The sequence below is a fragment of the Chamaea fasciata genome, unplaced genomic scaffold, assembly GCF_029207755.1.
Source record: "Chamaea fasciata isolate MVZ Bird 193981 ecotype frontalis unplaced genomic scaffold, bChaFas1.0.hap1 SCAF_20, whole genome shotgun sequence".
Classification (NCBI taxonomy): Eukaryota; Metazoa; Chordata; class Aves; order Passeriformes; family Sylviidae; genus Chamaea; species Chamaea fasciata.
In genome coordinates, this window is record NW_027094105.1 from 6,611,847 (window position 1) to 6,631,026 (window position 19,180).

Sequence of the window (19,180 nt, forward strand, 5' to 3'; positions counted from 1 at the left end):
GGGTTAAGGGCGGGGGGCGGAGGGCCCGGCCCGGCCCTTCCCGCCCCTATTTAAGGCGGCGGCGGGCCCGGGGAGACTCGGTGCGATGGCGGCTCCGCGCCGGCCGAGCGGCGGGGGGCTGCGGAGAGCCCCGCAGGACGGGCGGCTGGAGGAGATCAACAAGGTGGGGCTGGGGCCGCCTCCCGACCCGACCCCCGCGGGGAGCGGGGAGGGGGCTGCGGCGGGGGCGGGCGGGGCAAGAGGAAGAGGAGGAAGGGGGCGGTGGGTGCAGGAGGAGCTGCCGACCCCTCTGCCCAAACCCCTTTGGGGAGGGGATCCGGCCGGAGGAGGAAACGGGGTTTCTACGGGCATCGCTCTCCATCCCCTCCGCTCCTGGTATTGCCGTCTCAGGCGGCTCTTTCCTCCCCGTGCATCGCACATCGGTGGGTCCGAGCGGGCTGGTGGGCGCCCGGGGGCTGGCTGCTATCAAACTCCCTTTGAGAACGTGCTCCAGCAGGAATGGGGGCTATTGTTCCCCTGGAGGACTTCTGCCTCCCCTCTGCCGTATCAAGTGCTTCAACTTTTTCTTCCCGGAATAAGAAGTTTGTGCTGCTCGCTCAGAGCTGACTCCAGCCTTCCTAGCTTTTCATTACAGCGGGTGAATGGGTTGCCCAGGATGGTTGGACGTCTCACAAGCCTTGAGCAGGGGGAATAGCACCTCCTGGATTAGTGTAAAGTGCACTGGGCTTCGTGCCCTTCATGCCAGGGTCAGGCAAGGTCCTCTCCCCTGAGCTTCAGGCTTACCCTGTCCCTTGCTTGGTATGGTTGTGGGGGCAGTTCTGTTGGCATCCCTCCCAGCTAAGAGCAGTTCTGAGGGTGAAAAGAAGGTTTTAACCTTGAAGCAAACAGTGCTGGGATTCCTAGCCCTTCTAGGTGCTCCTTTAGTCAGTGGCACCTTGGTGTTACAGGTGCAGAAATCAAATCACTGTACACGGTGAGAGCCTGGAGGAGAAGGGCTCACCTTGCCCTCACACTGACTAAGCTATGAAAAGTGGCAATATGCTCCACCAGACAGCATGCTCCACCAGTGAGATTGTAGAGGTGAAGTTTAGGTCACTGGAGAGGGAATTAAGTCATTAGAAATTACTCAATTAACTAGAAATTAGGATGTGCTGTGGAAAAAGAGAGGAAGAAGAGGTGTCATGGCATAAGGCGTAGAATAAGAGCAGTTGGTTAAAAAGGAGCCTTTGTAACCTGCTGCTGGAAGGCAGACATAGCACACCCTGCACCAAGGTGTGTAGCTGGGTCTGACATATCTCCCCTAGCCAAGGTGGTGTTGGCCCTTAGGTTGAGGATAAGAGGACTGTGTTGTACCCAGTGCTGCAGTTTCTGCTTCTCCAGAGCCGTCTTCCAGCATCACATAGGTGGATACATGATCCTTTAAGCTGGTAGGAGCTGTAGGACTGAGTCTGGGAAGCTGTGCTTCGTGGGATGCTGCTGGTGTGCCACTGCTGTGTGCCAGGGCACAGGGCTGTTCTCACGCAGGGGACAGGTTCCTGTCTCTCCCCGTAAGCTGACATCACTTCTGGCCTTTTCTTTGGCTGAGGTTTGGAGGACAAAAATGAAACAACCTACGTGACTTCCCACTGACAGAGCTGCTCGTTTGCATCCTTGCTGTCCTGTGTGCTGGCTCAGCGCTACAAGATGGGGTTTGGGCAGCTCAAAACCAAGCTGCAGATAGCAGGGGTGGCAGATGCCCATGAGTTCTTAAAAGCCATCGTGCTCTGGGCAGCAACCCCCACGCTGCTGTGCTTTGCCAACTCTATGTGGCAATGGGGGAGTGCAGCAAACAGCCTCACACCTCCCTGACAAACAGCTGATACAGAAACTTGGGCTGATACTGTGGCTGGAGCCAGGGAGGGGGTTTCCCCAGCGCTGAAGAGCCCTAAGGCTGTAAAACAGTCAAGTGCTCCTAATAAAACCTATCAGGCCAAATTCCTATCAGGCTTAATCTCATTGTCTCATCCTAACACTTAGCTCCCTCCAGCCCTGTTTTCCTGGCTGGTTTCTACTCCAGAGCTCTCGCTGGGATACAAAACTGGCAGGCAGTACACTGAGTGCACATGTGCTCCTGAAGGATAGCTGAGTCCTAGTGCTGACTTCTCTCTTCCAGCCTGAAAGACTCCTCCGGGCTCCCCTCTTGGTTGTTCCCCTCTTTTCAGGCAACACAATCACATTGTCCAGCCTCGTGCATCAAGGTGGCAGGTCTAATCCAGCACAGATTAGTTTCAACCTTGTTTTACCCTGTAATGCGCTGGGCTGCAGGGAAGGAATTCAGCCTGTTAGAGAGCAGGTGCCTGATTCTTGCATCCAGGGCAGGCACGAGCATCCCTCAGCCCTTCCCAGCCCCTGCAGGCAGGGTGGCTGGCATTCAGCATTTAAACATCCCAGTGAGGGCTTGGCCTGCCAGCTGGAGTCACCTTTTTGGGGAGCAGGTGTGGATCTGGCTTTGTTCAGGTTGTCTTGCAGGTAGCTGGGACTTGTCTGGCTGAGTTTATTGGCTTAGAAAAGTCTCTCAACAGCTCAAGAAAGGCTGTTCAGGGCAGGAGCGGGGGAGAGGCTTTTAAAGCAGCTCTTATTAATAGAACATGCCCCTTAAAATGGGAACTTTAGCAAAGGGCTCTAGGAGGAACTTCAGCCACTCTGAGTTTGAGTCACAGGCCCTGGGGACTGAATTCCTGTGTGCCATTGTGAGTGTTTTCCTTATCGCAGTCACAGCCCAGCTCACACACAATGTGGAGAGTGGAATGCCTTTCAAACACAGCCCCTTGTTGCTTCCTTGCACCTGGAGCAGAGCTGTGGTGCTGGTGGGCTCTCCAGCCCCCCTCCAGTTGAAACACAAGGGAACTGAGTCCTAATCCTGTGTGCAGTGTCACCTGTGCTGCTCTTGTATCACACTGCCAGGGGCTGGTGGGCTCCTGGGCATGTGTCCCTCAGCCATCATGTATGGATGCATTCCCTTCAGTCTTCACCATTTCTTCTTCTTGCTCCCAGAGAGATGCTGTGCTCTGCCCTCACATCCCCTGTCCTGCTGCGAGGTGGAAGCTGCTTGCTGCTCCTGCAGGGCAGTAATGAAGCTGTGACCTGGTGGCCAGGAGGTGTTTTGGCCCTCTTTTGGTTTTTGGTCATGTTTGCCTTCTTCAGAGGCTGTTCAGTGGTGATGGCAGCAGGTAACACTACTCTGGTCTCTGGTGACTCCTGCTGCTGCCTGAGCCCGGGTCTTGAAGCTGAATTAGGCCCTTTGTGTTGGGCTGGTAAATGATACCCTTGGGTAGAAATAACTGAGCTAAATGAAACTGAGTTGGCAAAGGAGAGCAAAAGAAGGAACTGGGAAAGTTGCTTTTCACCACAGCTCTCAATTTGAGTTGGTGACCATGGTGATGAGAGAAGCCAGTGTCACATTGATTTGGTGGCCATGGTCTCTGGTGTCCCATCTGGAGTTCCTGGGGTTGGGAGGAGGGAGTGGCAGTCACTTCTGTCCTAGTGGGCTTCCTACAAAACCCTAGTTCAGCTGCAGGTAGAAGACTTGCCACAGCAGTGGTTAACTGGCAGTGAAGGTTTGAGGACTCCCTGAGCAGTCCAAGCTCCTCTGTCCCAGTGAGGAAGGAGGGAGCAGCTCCAGGTATGTGGGACCCAGAGCACAGGAGCAGGATTAGGATGACCAGCAGTGATCAGCACACAAGGCTCTTGGTGACCCAATCGTGCCTTCCCCAAGAGCATGGGGAGCAGTGATGAGGAACACATTCCCAGCGTAGGGAAGAGCCCTCCATCCACTAACCCCTCGAGGGATTTGTCCTGGACAGGCCATGCATAAGCTGTGCAGATGTTAATGATTTCTACACTGAAGAATGTGGTGTTGTTGCTGAACACAAATCGAGTCATTAAGCTGTGCTGGCCTGGAGCTGGACGGTGTGGGAGGGCAGGGACAGGAGCAAGACCCTGCTGCTCACAGCTGTGGGGAGTGTTGCTGGCAGGGCACAGCAGAAGAGCTGGCTGTGCAAGTTGTGGTCTGTTCTCTTGGGTATCTGAAGGTTTTTGAGGTGGGGCTAGGGACAAGTGACCAGAAGTGATCCAGGGTTTCCTCTCCAGCCTGAGCAGGATAGAGGGAGAAAATGGATATTTGGTATGAGAGAGTTCCTGAGCCCAAAATACCCGTCCTCTTGGGCATATGACATTCTGCAAACTTTGGCTGCTCTATTTGCAGGCCCTCTGAGTTTATCTACGAGTTTGAAATCTGAGATAAGAGTGCTTTTTGCAAGGACTAGAAGCCCTTGCTGGAAATAAGTGCCCAATCCACATGCTAAGTGTGCTTAAGCAGAGAAGTGGGGAGCTGAAACCTTGGGTGAGCAAGAACAGGAGGTTTTGTGCAGTTATTCCAAAGGCAGGTGAGGTCCAGTCCTCCCTCAAGTTGTCAGTGGGAAATCTGAGACATCAGAGGGATTCCCCTTGCACTGGAATGTTAATGACAAGGTGTGGAGGGATTCAGCCCATTTTCAAGTCTCCTGGTGCTGTTGCTCAGCTGTGACTCTGGGAATTGTGTGGGTCTTCTGGCTAATACTGCCTTTGGAGGTGCCCTCTAGGGTGTTTCCTCCTTTCCGTCTTTAACCTTGAGGATATTTTTTTTTTTTCTGTTTTAGGAGTTTCTCTGTGACCCAAAGTTCAGTAATGAAGAAGACCTGGAGGAGAAGTTGGCAGTGTTCAAAGGTGAGTACTGGAGGGTTTCCCTGTCCTTTGAGCCTAACTGCTCTGAACCAGATTATTTTCCTCAGCCCTGGTATCTCAGCAGTCTGAGATTCTCTGCCAAATGCAAGTGACTGAGCTGGGATGGATGCCTTCCCCCTTGCTTGTGGGACTTGGTGAAACTCTCTGGAGAGGTGTTTTCCACACAAGCCTTTGTGCTTCTCTCCCTTGCAAGGCAGGGACATGTCACCCTACAGACATCCTGCCTGGCAGCTGCTGTTACTGCAAAACCTGCTGTGTGGGCAAAACCCTGGAGAGCAGCAAAGGAGGATGGTTTCTCTCTAGTCACCCAGCAAGCTAACTCGCATCATGGACCATGCAATAGCTGGACTTTTTTTTGTTTTGTTTTTTCAGTAAGTAGGAGGGCCTCATTCCACAAAGCAGAAGTGTCAGCTGCTTTGTGGAGGAGTAGGGGACTTCCTCTCTCCAAAAGTTTCTTTAGTCCTTTCCCAGCCCCTTGACACGAGAGGGAACAGCACTGATATGTCTAGTTCTAGCCAAAGCCTGACTCCAGTGGGTGGGCGAATCTAGGGCTTAGGTTTGGGCCTTTTGCTGGGACAGGTGGTAGAGAAACAGCTCAAAAGCCTGAAGTCCTCTGGAGCTTGTCCCCAGACTGGTTACAGGACAAGATCTGGCAGGGTTGTTCTGGTGTACCCACTTTCTTTCCAAACGGTGGCTGAAGGCAGTTGAGAAAACATGCCTGTGTCACGCTGCCTCGAGGCTTGTGCTCAGCCTGGCTCTAACCAAATAAAACCTGACCTTCCTTCCATTTCAGACATTGTCTGCTATTTCCCTTTGAATTTTGGCTTTGCAATCCAGCAAGGAAGAAGCTGGCTGGCGTTTTGTGATCCCTTACACTGCTGGGCACAGAGGAGCCTCCTGTGCTCCCCAATCTCTTTGTGTTGCTTTTTGTGTAGCTTTGGCTTTTGGCTGCAGCCCCGCATTATTTTTTCCCATCACAATTGGGGCTCTTCAAACATTGCAACTGTAGGTCACAGGCACAGAATTCCCTGTAACGAGAGCCTTTGGCATCTCTTCCTGCTGCCTCGTGAGTTTGTCTCCGTGGCCTGTCCCTCTCTCCAAGGCCTCCTCCAGCTCCCCCAACAATTGGCTCATTGTGTGATGATGGGGGGAATATTTCTTCTCTGCTGTCCTTCCCACTTCCCCACCCCCCTCCCAGCCTGGGGGAGGCAAAGATGGAGCCCCCATGCAGTGTTTGTGTAAATGTATTTGTGAGGGAGGGACTATGCATGTTTTTTTGCCTCACTATATCCCCTCTGCTGGGGTGGGAGGGAAACATGAATGTGTGAGCTGAGGCTGATGTAAAGCTGCCTCTGTTCTCTGCACTGTTGGCTAAGTGTCAGCTCAGAAGAAAAGAAAACATGTGCTGGGCATGGAGATGGCAGAGCAGGGTTTGTGCCCCAGGCATATGCACGGGTGCCTGATCCTGGAAAGGGAGGCGGCAGTTAAAATGCCAAGGTCATTCTGGTGAGGCAGAGTGTGGGGAGAGGCACTCCCACATCAAGCATCACTCTGGCCCCTAAATATGTGTGTTACAGCCCTGATTTCTTCTAGGATTGGTTGCTTGATGCTTGAAGGGAGACATTTACTCCTGCCTGAAGCATGAACAGCTTTGGTTTGTACGTGGTATTTCCATAGGTGTGTCCTGGTCAGCTCATGGCAGCAGTAAACCATGGGCTGAGACCCAGGTGAAGACATGCCAAGCCATTCCTTTGCCTCCTGCCCATCAGTCCAGTTAACCCAACAATTTCCTTTGGAAGCACAGGTCCTGGAGACACTGATGTGTGAAACAACCACTCTTCCCTTTGGCTCCTTAAATTAGCCTGCCATTTCTCTGTTCATGCTCATATGCTTGCTGGTGTCCCTGGAGCAGAGGCAAAAGGTCTTTTCTATTTTCCTTCCTGGGGCAAAGGAGCAGCCTGGAAGAGCTTGGTTAATTTGAGTCCTCCAAGGCTGATGTGGGGAGCAAGTGTTCACTGCAGGGTGATTTCTCCAGCTCAGCACAGATGGATGGTGCCAGCAGGCATCTTGCTCTTTCCATTTACTAGAGCTGAGGTGATGGGGGGCCCCCTGTGGTTCTGGGAGCTGTATGCTCTGTAAGACAGACAAATCCTTGCCGGAAGAGCTTAAAGTCTAAATGGGGAACAGCTAGCAAGGGGTGGGGGCTGTGTAGGAGGCTCAGGTGTGCCACTTCAAAGGGCAGAAACTGCATTGAACTGAATTCCTGAATTTTCTAACTCAAATCAGTGCTCTGCTTGTTACAGCATGTGAGTTTTTGTCCTGCAAAGCTGACCTGACCTTTTGGAGCAGGCTCTGCCTCTCTCTGACAATGCTGGAGTTGCTCAAGTCAGCAGTGTTTGACAGCAGGCTGGAAAGGCAAACAACCTGCTCCAGCATCACTGTGCCCAGGCATGTTCTTGGCTTCACCCTCTTGATGTGGTCCTTGAGCATCTCTCCTGGCAGGTGCTGCTCTGGGAGTGAGCACAGCGACGGGAGCACTGTGGAGTCTGTCCCTCGTTATTGCAGGCAACTGCGTCATTTAATCCCCCTTCTAATCCGATCAACCTTCATCTCGGGAGTGCTCGGGGAGTTTGTTTTCCTTGCTACTCCTTCTGGGAGGCTGTTCCAGGGCTTTGTTTTTCTGGCTGGAAACCTTTTAACGCTGTTCGTAGCCAGCTGATACCTTGTTCTCATGCCAGTGTTTTCCTTCAGCTTAAATGAAAAGCAGCCACAATTACAGAGCACTTAACTCTAGAGCCCTAGAGTTGAGATAAGGGTGCTAAAACCAGGCCTTGAGATGGTCTCCCCCTCTGAACTTTGCATTCAGCAGTATATCAATCTTATCCCCAAATGCTTTATTTCAGTGCTCCAAAGCCCTGCACACCTCCCTGCTCTAGAGTTCTGCTAACCTAATTCTGTGTCTCTTCCAGAGAAATACATGGAGTTTGACCTGAACAACCAAGGCGAGATTGGTGAGTGATTCTGAAGGATGCTGGGCTGGAACAGCCCAAGCCTGTGACTGCTGAATCTGCTGCTTCCCTCTGCATTCATGGTGTTGAGAAGGAAAACTTGTGGGTTTTTCCCATGGCCAGCCTTCCTTGGATCGTGATTGCCAGCCAGGGGCTTCCTTGCCTCCCCAGCCCCTGCCTCAGTTTCTTCAGTCTCTACTCACCTATTTCAAGATCTAACCTCTTTGCAGTGCTGTTCTCCTGAAGTTCTGTTTATCTCCTCCACTTCTTTCTGCTCTACATGCTTTTTTTTTCTTCTCCCTTTTTCTCCACTGAGACCTTCTACTCAATCCTCTGCTGCGAAGCTGGGAATTCAGAGCTGGGAAGCTGCAGGACTTGGACAACCCTCGGGCTTGCTTGGCTTGAGGCAGAAGCTGTATAAATCCACGAGCCCTTCTGGTGTAGACAAGCTCTTTGCTTTGCAAGGAGGGGAGCAGAGGGAATCAAAAGACTTGGGTGTGAGTCTGGCTCAGCTGAGCAGCCCTGCTTTGGGTCCAGAAAGCACCAGTTACGTAAAGTTCCAGCCTCCTGCAGGGCTGGAGCTGACACTGAAGTGTAATCACTTGCTCACTGTGCCCTTCCAGGAGACGGCTGCCCCATTCCCCTCCTCCACAAGTCTTCCAGCTGAAGTGAAGCCTGTGGGGAGCTGGAAGAGGCCTGACTCAGGGCTTCCGGGAGGGAAGGGGCCCACAGGTCTCAGCAGGCAGCAGTGCAATGGGAGGAAATGGCCTGTGGCGATGGGCAGGGGCGTCTGCTCCCCACAGTTTGTTTGTCTCCAGCTTTAATCCCGGTATTGCTTCCCTCCTCCCCATCCTTGTGACTCTTGGCACCACAATCTGAGCTAGAGAGCACTGTCCCCACGTGTCTCTGGAGCACTTGGAGAGCTGTCCCTCTTCTCTGAGTGCGTGGTACTTTTATCTTGAGCTGCACAACTGGGAAGTGATGCTCTGTACTGGGCAGAGTGGCAGTGAGCTGTACTGGAAGCCTTCTTGTGGCTTTTGGCAACAGCTTAATGCTGTCAGCCAGAGTCCACAGGTGAGGTGGTCTCAGGTGGGAACTCATGGCTCTGTAGGGTTGGTCTGTGTTCAGTGGGGTCATCCCTTAACAGCAGCAATTGCCTTGCACTTGTAGATTTGATGTCTGTCAAAAGGATGATGGAGAAGCTGGGGGCTCCGAAGACCCACCTAGAACTGAAGAAGATGATCTCTGAGGTGACTGGAGGGGTCAGCGACACCATCTCGTACCAGGACTTTGTCAATGTGATGCTTGGGAAACGCTCAGCTGTGCTCAAACTGTGAGTGTCCCGGGATGGAGCCGGGGGAGAGCAGCGGCAGCTGAGCTGCTCTGTTGGGAAGCTGGGAAGCACAAGCTGTTCTGTCTGGGGGAGCTGGAGCTGTGCACACTCAGTGTTCATAGAGGGGGATGAGGATCCTTGTGCAGGGGAGTCGGCAGGGTGCCATGAGAGGGTGTATAAGCTCATGTCAAGGCTGAGCAGTGACCAGTGCTCCCAGCAGAGCTGCCTGCTGTGTGTTAGCACAGGCTTCCTCCCACGTGCTCCGTGGGAGCCATCCCCCTCCTTTCCCGAGGGTGTGCAGGCATTCAGCACTGCAGGACTCCTTCCCGTCTCTTCCCTGAGGATCCCGCTGGCTTTGGGGACACAGACTTCCCCTGTGGATGGTGGCAGGGCTTGAGTGTATGATGGTCCTGCCAGCACCAGTAGTGTAGGCTCCTGTTTCCCACAGGATGCTCCATCCCTGCCTGATCTCGGAGGGACGGGCAGTAGATGGAGATGGGACACATGCTTAGAACAGCTGGCTTGTGCTGGGAGAGGTTTTCTGTGGTACAAGCTGCCAGCACTAGCCTCCCACGGCCCCCTTTGCCCTCCCAACAGGGCTCTGAAAGTGTGACTCTAACAAATGGCTTCCAAACATTTGCTTGGCTCCATCTCCATCCCATTGAAGCCTGGCATTTCCTTTCAGAGCTCAGAGGCTGGCCCTGCTTTTGTGTCTGAAATGGCCATGAATAGGAGCTGATCCTCTCCATCCTCCTTCCCCCTTTTTGAAGGCAGCTTTAGAAACACGGCCAGCTTTCCGGGCAGGTTGGGAGGAAGGATCTTGCACCCACCTCTCACATGGTTTCTTTAAGCTGGGACATGTTTGCTGGCAGATTCTCCCACTGTGTGCAGTGTCTCTGTTGTCATGCTCCTCTTCCCAGCAGACACAGACTTCAGACATCCCTGCTCCTCCTTTTTCTTCACAGAACCAGACTAAGCCTGCAGCCTGTCCCATATCTTCCATCCCTCCTCCCAACCACAGCAGCTTTCACAAACAGGTCCCTTTTCTTGCTAACAGACACCCCATTGTCTGTTGGACCGGGTAGAGCAGGAGCAGAAATGTAAAACTCGTCCTAAGAGCAGTCGAGCCCTTTGATCCATCGAGGCAGCTGGCATTCCCAGCGTAGCTGCAGTCCTCAGGGAGGAAGACAGTGCTAGTGGTTGCAAAATGCTTGAGATTCCTACAGCCAGTGCCTTGCTCCTTGTTTTTGCTCTCTCCCCTGGCTATCGTTGCTATTGCTTGCTCGGTGTTGGCTTCTGAATGTTCTGCTGTGTGGTTATGTGCAAGGTGGGCCAGGAGTGGTATTTGCTTTTACGCATGGGGAGCACTTGGCATGCAGTGTGTGCCCAGGGGATTTCGGAAGTGGCTGTCTAAATAAAATGTGCTAATCCTCTGGGCTCTGAGAGGAAAACCGGCAGAGACTTTGGGAACCCACTCGTGGTAGCTGCTGGAAGAGCCAGCCTGGCAGCACTGCCCTCTGTTGGCTTTTCTTGCTTTGTTAATTATCGAGTGCTCTTTGTAGGGGAGCAAGATGCTCTTTTTCAGCAGAGAATGCCACCCCCAGTGATGGATAAATATGCTTTTGCTTTTTTCTAAATTAGCAATATCTGTTGTGTTTTTCAGGGTCATGATGTTTGAAGGAAAAGCCAATGAAAGCAACCCAAAACCTTCTGGTCCACCTCCAGAGAGAGACATAGCCAGCCTCCCTTGAAGAGGACAGGCTGTAAAATGGGCACTGTTTGCTTTGCTGGTCTGTAACAGAGGTTGCCTGTGCTTTGTTACTCTTTACTGTGCACAGTCCTAGTTTTCAACTAACCTGCCTTAGAGGAACAGCAAGGGAAGCTGGAGACCCCCAGCTCGTGTCTTTCTGCTGCATCCCTTAGCCAACTCGATCTGTTAGACAGACGTTGTAGCACCAAGTGTAATGTGAGACCAAAAAGAACAAAAATTATCCTATGATTTTACTCTTTCCTCTGCCCTTCCTGCATCTCTTAGACGAGGAGCTACTTTGTTCCCAGTGTATGGATTCAGAGCTGTGCTTGTCAGGACAGGTTCCTAATGATCCTTGCTGCCAGACATGGACAAAGCCCCTGAAAGCGGCTTCATGTGTGCAAAGAAATAAGTGCCTTCTCTGCTCCATCCTCCTGTTTCTACTTTGGACTTAGTTCTTCCCCTCCTGACCCCACCCCCTCAAAATGTAAATCAGGCTCTCATGCCTGTCTGATCGTAAGGGGAATGTGGGAATGTGCTTGTACACAGAGATCTGCCTGCACAGCCTCTTGGAGTGAGCACAGCTGCCTGCAGGGACGGCTTCTGTCTGCTCTGGGGCTCATCCTGCAGGCAGATCTCAGGGTCCAACACCAGCCACTGCAAGTGAGGATGGTTAAAGCCACCTTGGGGACCCCCTACCTGATAAATCATGACTTGGGTCTGACCAGGAGTGTGACCTCTGGACAGGTGACTGTCTGTCTCATCCACAGAGTCCAGAAACAAGCTGTGATGCCTTTGCAGCCCCACAGGATGCCTGGGGCAAGTCAAACCTTGAGGTGACAGGAAGCTGAGTGACCAAACTGAGCCCGGCCAGACCAGCTGCAGATGAGGATCTGTCCTCAGGCAGCTGCTCTGTCCCTCTGATTTTTGCAGACCTCCCTGTATATGTTTCAGCCTGGTCCCCTGGGACTAACCATTTCCCTGATGGATAAGCCCTCAAATCTGCAAAATAAGAAGGGCTGTAAGTATGGAATATGAGCTGGGACTGTGCTATCCACACTCTGGGTACTGTGGTGATTCTTGTTCCATGCACAATTTCTGGAATCCAGGTGTTTGCTCTTTGCCCTTTCCCTTCTCTTTTCTTAAATGTTCTTGACAGCTTTTAACTTTTTTAAAATCATGGTTTAGTAAGTCCATTTTTTAAAGGCAGTACAGATGATTAACTCTACTAGGCTGGTTGTTCCTGCCAAAGGCTGCACTTTTAAGTAATTAAAAAAACCAACAAAAACATTTTCACTACTGTTTGTGTGAAAACCAAAACTGTAACAGAGAGAAAAATTATGAGCAAAAGCAGCACCAGTCTACTTCAAGGACTGAAAATAAATCTTTTGAAGCTACAGTGTGTCAGTGTTTATTGTTATCTCTTCTGAAGCTTGGTCCATATGATTGGTTGCAGATTAAGGGAGCTGGTTTCCAAGTCTGTTAATATAAACCCTTAAACAGATCCTGGAGATAGGTTTGGACTCTCTTCATCTGATCTTTATTTGTAATAACTGACCGAAAGCCATGGAGTTTGTGTGATGAAATGCAGAGGCCACCTCCTGAAAACTGGCGCATTTTTCTGACTTACTGAAAAAGAGCAGGTGCCAGTGCTTGTTTTAAGGAGTAGCTTGTTTATTGAGAGCAGACGCTTACAGCATCTTGAAGGAGAGTTGGTTTTTGTGGGGTTTTTTTTGTGGGTTGTTTTTTTTTTTTTTTTCCCAAGGTTCTTGTCTGATGTGAATTATCAAAAGGGGAGACCAGGTTTCCTGGGGAATGACTGGGTGCACTTTTCCCATGTGTTTCTTAAAAGGACAGAATTTCCCTGAGATCACAGCCCCGTGTCTGCTTTCTGCTGCCTGGTAGCCTCTGGGAATGCACCTGCTTTTCTTGGCTGTGTGTTGAAGCTGTTGTTCAGTTAGAAAATAAAGGAAGCATATTACATGAGGGAAACTTGGATGTGGTTTGCCACAGTTCAGGTCACTGCCCAAAGCCATCATTGCTTGTCTCTGTGGAAATCCTTGTCCTTTTTGGTCCTGGAAAAGCGGCTGACCTGCTAGAGCTGGAAACAGCCCTTCTCAAAGTGTCCCCACAGGGCTGAGTGCTGGCATTCTGAGTGGGAGCTGAACGCCTCAAAACTTGAACAAGTAAAGAAATCGAGGAGCTGGTGCGATCAACCCCCCACAATCTGCTTTTGTGTTGTCCTGGAGCACAGTGAGGCTGCTCCAACTCACAGAGCTTCTGTGTTTGCAGCTCAGGCACCCCACACTGGAGCGGTACAGGGCCGACAGAGCATCCCTGTGCCCCCACTGCAGCCCATGCCAAGGGAGTCGGATTTTACCTGAGGGAAAGGCATGAAACTGTGTCAGTGTAGGGTTAGGCTGGAATTAGAAAAAGGTTTTTCCCCAGATGGTGCTGGGCACTGGCCAGGCTCCCCAGGGGAAGGGGCATGGCCCCGAGGGTGCCAGAGCTCCAGGAGTGTTAGGGCATGGATCTCAGGGACATGGTGGGACTCTTGGGTTGTCCTGTGCAGGGTCAGGCGTTCAATTTAACAATCCCTGAGCGTCCCTTCCAACTCGGGAGGTTTCTGTGATTGCTCAGACCTAAGGCAACACTGGATCTCTGATCCGGGAAAAGCATCAAAGCCCCTCACCAGGGGCTGGTGGCTCCACCATGGCTTGGCGGGGACAGCCAGAGCCCAGCGCCGGTGTCAGCGGGCTCGGTCCCCTCAGAACGGAGCAGGGCACGGGCATCTCCCAGCGCCTCGGAACGCGTGGAAAAATCAGGGCGAGAGCACACCAGCTGCGCCAGGGGAGGTTTAGGTTGGACATTGACGGGAATTTCTTCACAGAAAGGGTGATTAGACACCGGCACCGGCTGCCCAGGGAGGTCGTGGAGTCACCATCCCTGGAGATGTTCAAGGAACGACCGGACGTGGCGCTCAGTGCTGTGGGCTGGTTGACAAGGTGGTGTTCAGTCACCAGTTGGTTTCAGAGATGTTTCCCAATCTGACTCTGCGCAAAGAGGATTTATTGAGCGCAGCTGTTTACGGGAGGGCCCGCAGGAGGACCCGGAGCAGCGAGAGCCGCGGCCAGAGCGGCCCCGCCGGAAGCGGAAGCGGCGCGGGGCTCTCCCGGCGGGGCGCGGGCGGCGGGACCGCGGCCGCGGGGCCGCCATGGGGGACGACATGGACGTGATCCCCGAGCGGGAGATGAAGGTGAGGCACGGGGAGAGCGGGGCTGTGAGGGGCAGTCCGGCGTGGGGAAGGGTCGGCGGGCAGTTTGACTCGGGCCGGGGGGCCTTGGCTTGGAGCCGGACGGGGACGGGGCTTGGAGAAGGCTCGGCCTGGGCTGCGAGGGGTGCTGGGTTCTGGAGGAGGTTTGGTTGGGACCGTGGGCCTGACAAACCGGGGGGTCGGCTCAGGATGTGGCGGGGCTTTTTGAGACATCCTTGCCGTGTTTGTGAAACAGAATCCCAGGATGGGTCAGGCTGGAAGGGACCACAGTGGGTCGGTCGTCTGGTCAGAGCTCCGTCCTCCGACGGGTTCGACCCAGAGCACACGGCACAGGATTTATTGCGTCCAGACGGGTCTGGAATATCTCCAGTGAGGGACACTCCACACCCATTCTGGGAAATCTTGAGCACTTTCAAATACTTTAGGACTTTCCAGCATAGTGTGGTATAAGCCTGCGGGGTGGAAAAGGGAAGGCTGGCATCGCCGTGGTGTGGAGGGGTGTTTAGTGCCTGGAGAGGGAATCACAGAATGGTTTGAGTTGGAAGGAACTGTAAAGCTGATTTCATTCCAACCTCTGCCACAGGCAGGGACACCTTCCACCAGACCGGGTTGTTCTTAAGCCTCATCCAGCCTGGCCTCGAGCAGTTTCAGTGATGAAGGAGAGTTGGAGGAGTCTTGTTTTGGAAGAAGAGTGATGTTCCTCCTGTCAGCGTGCCTTGTGCTGGGAATCTCCTGGTTTGGGGATGTGTGGGGCAGTGTGAGCTGGGGTCTTGCTGTATGGCTCCAGCCTAGCCTGTCCTGTGTCACCCAGTGTCACTCTGAGGCTAGGTAGAAAGGGACATGGGGGGAACAGATTCCTGGAGTGATTATGAGTCTTTGTGCAGCTGCCTTCTGCCCTCAAAAACAGGGTAGTTGGGCTGTTTGTTTTGCAGAAGTTTCTGAGTTCCTACATCTTCCTGAGATTGCAGAAATGTACTTATTCAGTGGCAGTTATTTGGGAACAACTCAGGTGCTTGACTGGAGTTACTGGCATGTAGGTTAGCAAATGTGTGTCTTGTAGCAGCAAGTTTTGTTCAGTCCTGTCTCATCTTTTCTTTATTCCTTTCTCTTTTCCTCTGTATCCCTTGGCTGGTTTTGGTGTGCTCCTGAGCAGGTCAGATGTCCCAGGCAGATTTTATGAACGCAGCCACTGGGTACAAGCGAGATTTAACTAATGGGGGAAAAAAAAAAAAAAAAAAAAAGGAAAAAAAAAAAGTGTGATCTCAGTCTTTCATGGATGAGACAGAAAATGTGATGGAGTGGCCAGAGGCTGCCTGGGTGTGTGGCAGGGATTTTCAGCTCTCAGGGAGAGGCTTCTTGCACTTACTGTCTTAGAGCAACCAAAGTAAACTGTTCCTCTTGGGCAGCATGTGAACAGATACTTCCCAACTCTCTCAAACAGGATTTTCAGTTCAGAGCACTGAAGAAGGTTCGCATCTTTGATGCTCCTGATGAACTTCCCAAAGAGCGCTCCAGCCTCCTCGCAGTGTCCAACAAATATGGGCTGATCTTTGCTGGTGGAGGGACCAGCCTGCAGATCTTCCACACCAGAGATCTTCTCATGCAGAAACATCCGGGAGAAGATCCCAATAAAATTGGTAAGGCACACTTAAATCTCCTGGGTTTGGCAGAGACAGGTTTGTGTGGAATTTAGGACATGGAGCTCTTGGCTCCTGATATATGTTACAGTCCTTGCCATCCTCTGTCAGGCATTTGAATTGCCACGTTTTCTTGTGTGGGAAGGCAGGAACAATGGCTGGTAGCCATTCTTGGCTGGGTTGGTAGCCAGTCTTTGCGCTGTGAGCCTGTGCAGGTGTCAGGGCTGTGTGTGAGTGGAGGGACACACTGAGGGAGTTTTCACACTGACTTACCCACTCTGACTAAATGACCGTCCAGGAGAGGGGAGGCAACCACTGTTCCACCACCTGAGTGCAAAATGGTTTTCGTTCTCCTTAGTAACTGTTCCACTCTCTACATCCATAAGTAAATCAAAAAATCTTTTCACTTATTATTCCTCAGGTTACTGAGGAAGGAAAGTGGCATTTTCTTTTCTTAGAAATTTGGCAACTCTCAAGATTATATTGGTAGAGATGAAGGGATTTGCTTTAATTCAGTTTTTTTATGTGTTACCTTTGGTAGCTGCTGTTGATGGGACTGAGGATTATTGCATAAATTTGTTGTATTGTTTTACAAGAACAATTCTTGCTATTTAAATTTGTCCCCTTCATACCATCTTCGTTCCCTTTTTGTGTTTTAAGTGGAGAATATTCAGAGTACTGTGGTTCCCATGAAGTTTCCTATGCAGCACCTGGCTCTGAGCTGTGACAATCTCACCCTGTCTGTGTGTATGATGTCCAGTGAGATCGGGTCCTTCATCAGCTTTTTTGATGTCCGCACGTTCCTAAATCAGGTACAGCACATGCCAAGTGGGTTTGGCTTGGCTTTGGGGTTTGGCTTTTCTTTTTCAGAATGCAGCAGAGGAGAGATGTAGCTGGGGTGGGATTTTCTGTCTCTTTGAGGGTTGTCTTATAAAGGAGTTGCTCAGTAAACTCAAAATCTGCTTGTTTTAATCAGTCATTAATTTATAGGCAGGTTAAAACTGCTTTGAACTATGACTTCAGGAGAGTTTGGTTTTGTGCCCCACTTTGACTGTCTCATGTACTTGTGTTCCCTAAAAGGCAAAACAGCAGAAACAAGCATTTGCTTCTCACAAACTGGCCAAGGACTCAGGAAGTGCAGCCGTGGTCAACGACCTGAAGTGGAACCCTGCCAGTCCCACCATGGTGGCCGTCTGCCTGTCCGATGGCAGCATCTCTGTGCTGCAGGTCACAGACTCTGTGAAGGTCTATGCCACACTCCCACCTTCTGCTGCTGTCACATCTGGTGAGTGTCATCCTTGGAGGGCACTCAGAATGTTGGTTACTGAAGAGCAGACACCGATTGAGAGGTGTATAAACACAGGTTCCTTGTCTCAGGAGGAGGTTTCTTAAAATTCTTCACAAAAAGGAAGGGTTTAAACTCAGTGAGACACAGAAAATGTGTTGTAATGGAATTACTCTTTCCCAGCTGATGGCAGCAGCTGAGTTTTGTGAGTTATTAACCATGTCCACCTGTGGTTTGTGCTGTCTCAGACTTGACTCATTTCCAGGAAAACACGCAAATAAGCATCATCACCTGTTGGGTTTTGTCCTGTGTAGTTTTGCCTTCTCTGTGACTGGATGACTCCTTGTTTAATTCAGATTAATGATTTTTTTCAGTGGAAAAAAATAGCAATGTTAATTTATTGGTCCTGTTTTTGTTTGGCCTTGTAACTCTTCAGTTTCTTAGTGCTAATTCTCTCTTTTTTTTGCCTAGTGTGTTGGAGCCCAAAGGGAAAACAGCTGGCTGCAGGGAGGCAAAATGGCACCGTGGTGCAATATCTGCCTGTAAGTATTAGTGGTGTTAAGGCCTCGTGACTTTTCAGGAGTTTGAAATACGGTATTTTGTTGGTTTGGATTGTTGGTTTCTTGGGTTTTTTTGGGTTGATTGATTGATTTTTGTATCACAAACTACAGAATTTGGTTAGGTGGCACATGGTGTGAGCCACGTGATGTTACCCAAGTGTTTCAGTAATATTCAAGTGTCTTAGGCCAATATTTGGTTTAGTTTAAGGTTTGCACTGGCCACTGAAGTCATGATTTCAAAGTGGCCCATGATAAGTGTTAAAGAATGGATGAGTTGCTCTAAACCCGTTCTCTGGGCTTTCTGAAAAAACTTGCAATTGGATTTAAGAGTTGTTTTATTTGCAGAATCTGCAGGAGAAGAAAGTAATCCCATGTCCTCCCTTTTATGACTCGGACAATCCTGTTAAAGGTATATCTTTTTATTACTTTTTAACTTGTTTCGTCTTTAAAAGTATTTTACTCGTTCTTCCCGCTGTTAAAGCAGCTGTATAGCACTGGTTATGAAATTACAGTGTGATTTTTCTGTGATTCTTAAGCTTGGTAGTTTAGGAGTTAGTTGCCATTTGTCTGGCATTTCCTTTGTGTGCTGTGCACAGTTAAAATCAACAAGAATTATAAATATTTCTTTAATATAATTATAAAGTGTTTCTGGCTGAGGTATCTGCTTTCCCTTTCAGTTTTGGATATCCTTTGGATTGGCACTTACGTCTTTGCCATCGTGTATGCAGAGGCTGATGGGACACTGGAGATGTCTCCACAAGTGGTCATAGCCATATTGCCTGTAAGTGCCAGCAGTCACAACAACACAAATGTCTATTTCTTGTTCATGACAATGGCAAGTTGCTTTTGTTATTGACATTGGCACCACATAGGATTTGAGTTTCGTACTGCTGTAAATCACGGGATTGAGGTTGGGGGGATTAAGTGGAGGAAGTGGGATCCACCTGAAAAATCAGTGGGTAGTCTGTTCTCTGCTGAGATCCAATTATGATATTATTGGTGTGCCCTGACACTGTCAAAATTTTAAGGGAGGTTACTTGGTTTGTGCATTGACAGAAAAATTATCAATGTTGTTCTTACAGAAAAAGGAAGAGAAGCGACCAGAGAAGTTTGTGAATTTCATGGAGCCGTGCTACACGAGCTGCACTGAGAGACAGCATCATTACTTCCTCAATTTTGTTGAGGACTGGTGAGTGGCAGGAATCATGGCAAGGTTCTTCCCTTAGTATGCATGTCTGAGGGGTCAATGCATCTCCATGGATTTTGTTCCACCTTTTTGTAGACGTTGCAGTGGACTGTCATGTTATTTTTAACTTGTTTGTGTTCATACTTACAGGGATCTGGTTCTGGCAGCTTCAGCAGCTTCCACAGAAGTCAGCATTCTTGCCAGGCAGGGGGATCAGGTAATATTATTATTCCATTTTTGGAATATATTTTGTGTTGCATCTGTGCAAATGTACATTTTCTTTCCCTATGTATAACCTATGTAAGACCTGGAATACAATGAGATGATGATTTTTTAAGGCATCCCAAAACTAAACAAGCTTCTAAATTGTACAGAATCTTAAGATA

The 19,180-nt window shown here is 50.5% G+C and overlaps 2 protein-coding genes across 3 annotated transcripts in view; both read left to right on the forward strand.

Moving 5' to 3' along the window:
• The first annotated feature begins 54 nt into the window (after positions 1–54).
• On the forward strand, positions 55–12,249 carry AIF1L (allograft inflammatory factor 1 like). The gene is made up of 5 exons (XM_066201350.1): positions 55–163; positions 4,677–4,743; positions 7,731–7,772; positions 8,940–9,102; positions 10,766–12,249. The coding sequence occupies exons 1-5, from the start codon at positions 86–88 to the stop codon at positions 10,851–10,853; spliced, it is 438 nt and encodes a 145-aa protein (XP_066057447.1). The 5' UTR covers positions 55–85; the 3' UTR covers positions 10,854–12,249.
• A 1,754-nt stretch (positions 12,250–14,003) lies between these two features.
• NUP214 (nucleoporin 214) overlaps positions 14,004–19,180 on the forward strand; it is a 38,829-nt gene continuing 33,652 nt past the window's right edge. For both annotated transcript variants that reach the window (XM_066201128.1, XM_066201129.1), the window contains exons 1-9: positions 14,004–14,108; positions 15,568–15,763; positions 16,424–16,575; positions 16,844–17,048; positions 17,520–17,590; positions 17,954–18,017; positions 18,286–18,389; positions 18,691–18,797; positions 18,945–19,011. In XM_066201128.1, coding sequence (XP_066057225.1) covers positions 14,067–14,108; positions 15,568–15,763; positions 16,424–16,575; positions 16,844–17,048; positions 17,520–17,590; positions 17,954–18,017; positions 18,286–18,389; positions 18,691–18,797; positions 18,945–19,011 — 1,008 coding nt within the window. In that variant the 5' untranslated portion in view covers positions 14,004–14,066. The remainder of the gene's footprint in view (positions 14,109–15,567; positions 15,764–16,423; positions 16,576–16,843; positions 17,049–17,519; positions 17,591–17,953; positions 18,018–18,285; positions 18,390–18,690; positions 18,798–18,944; positions 19,012–19,180) is intronic.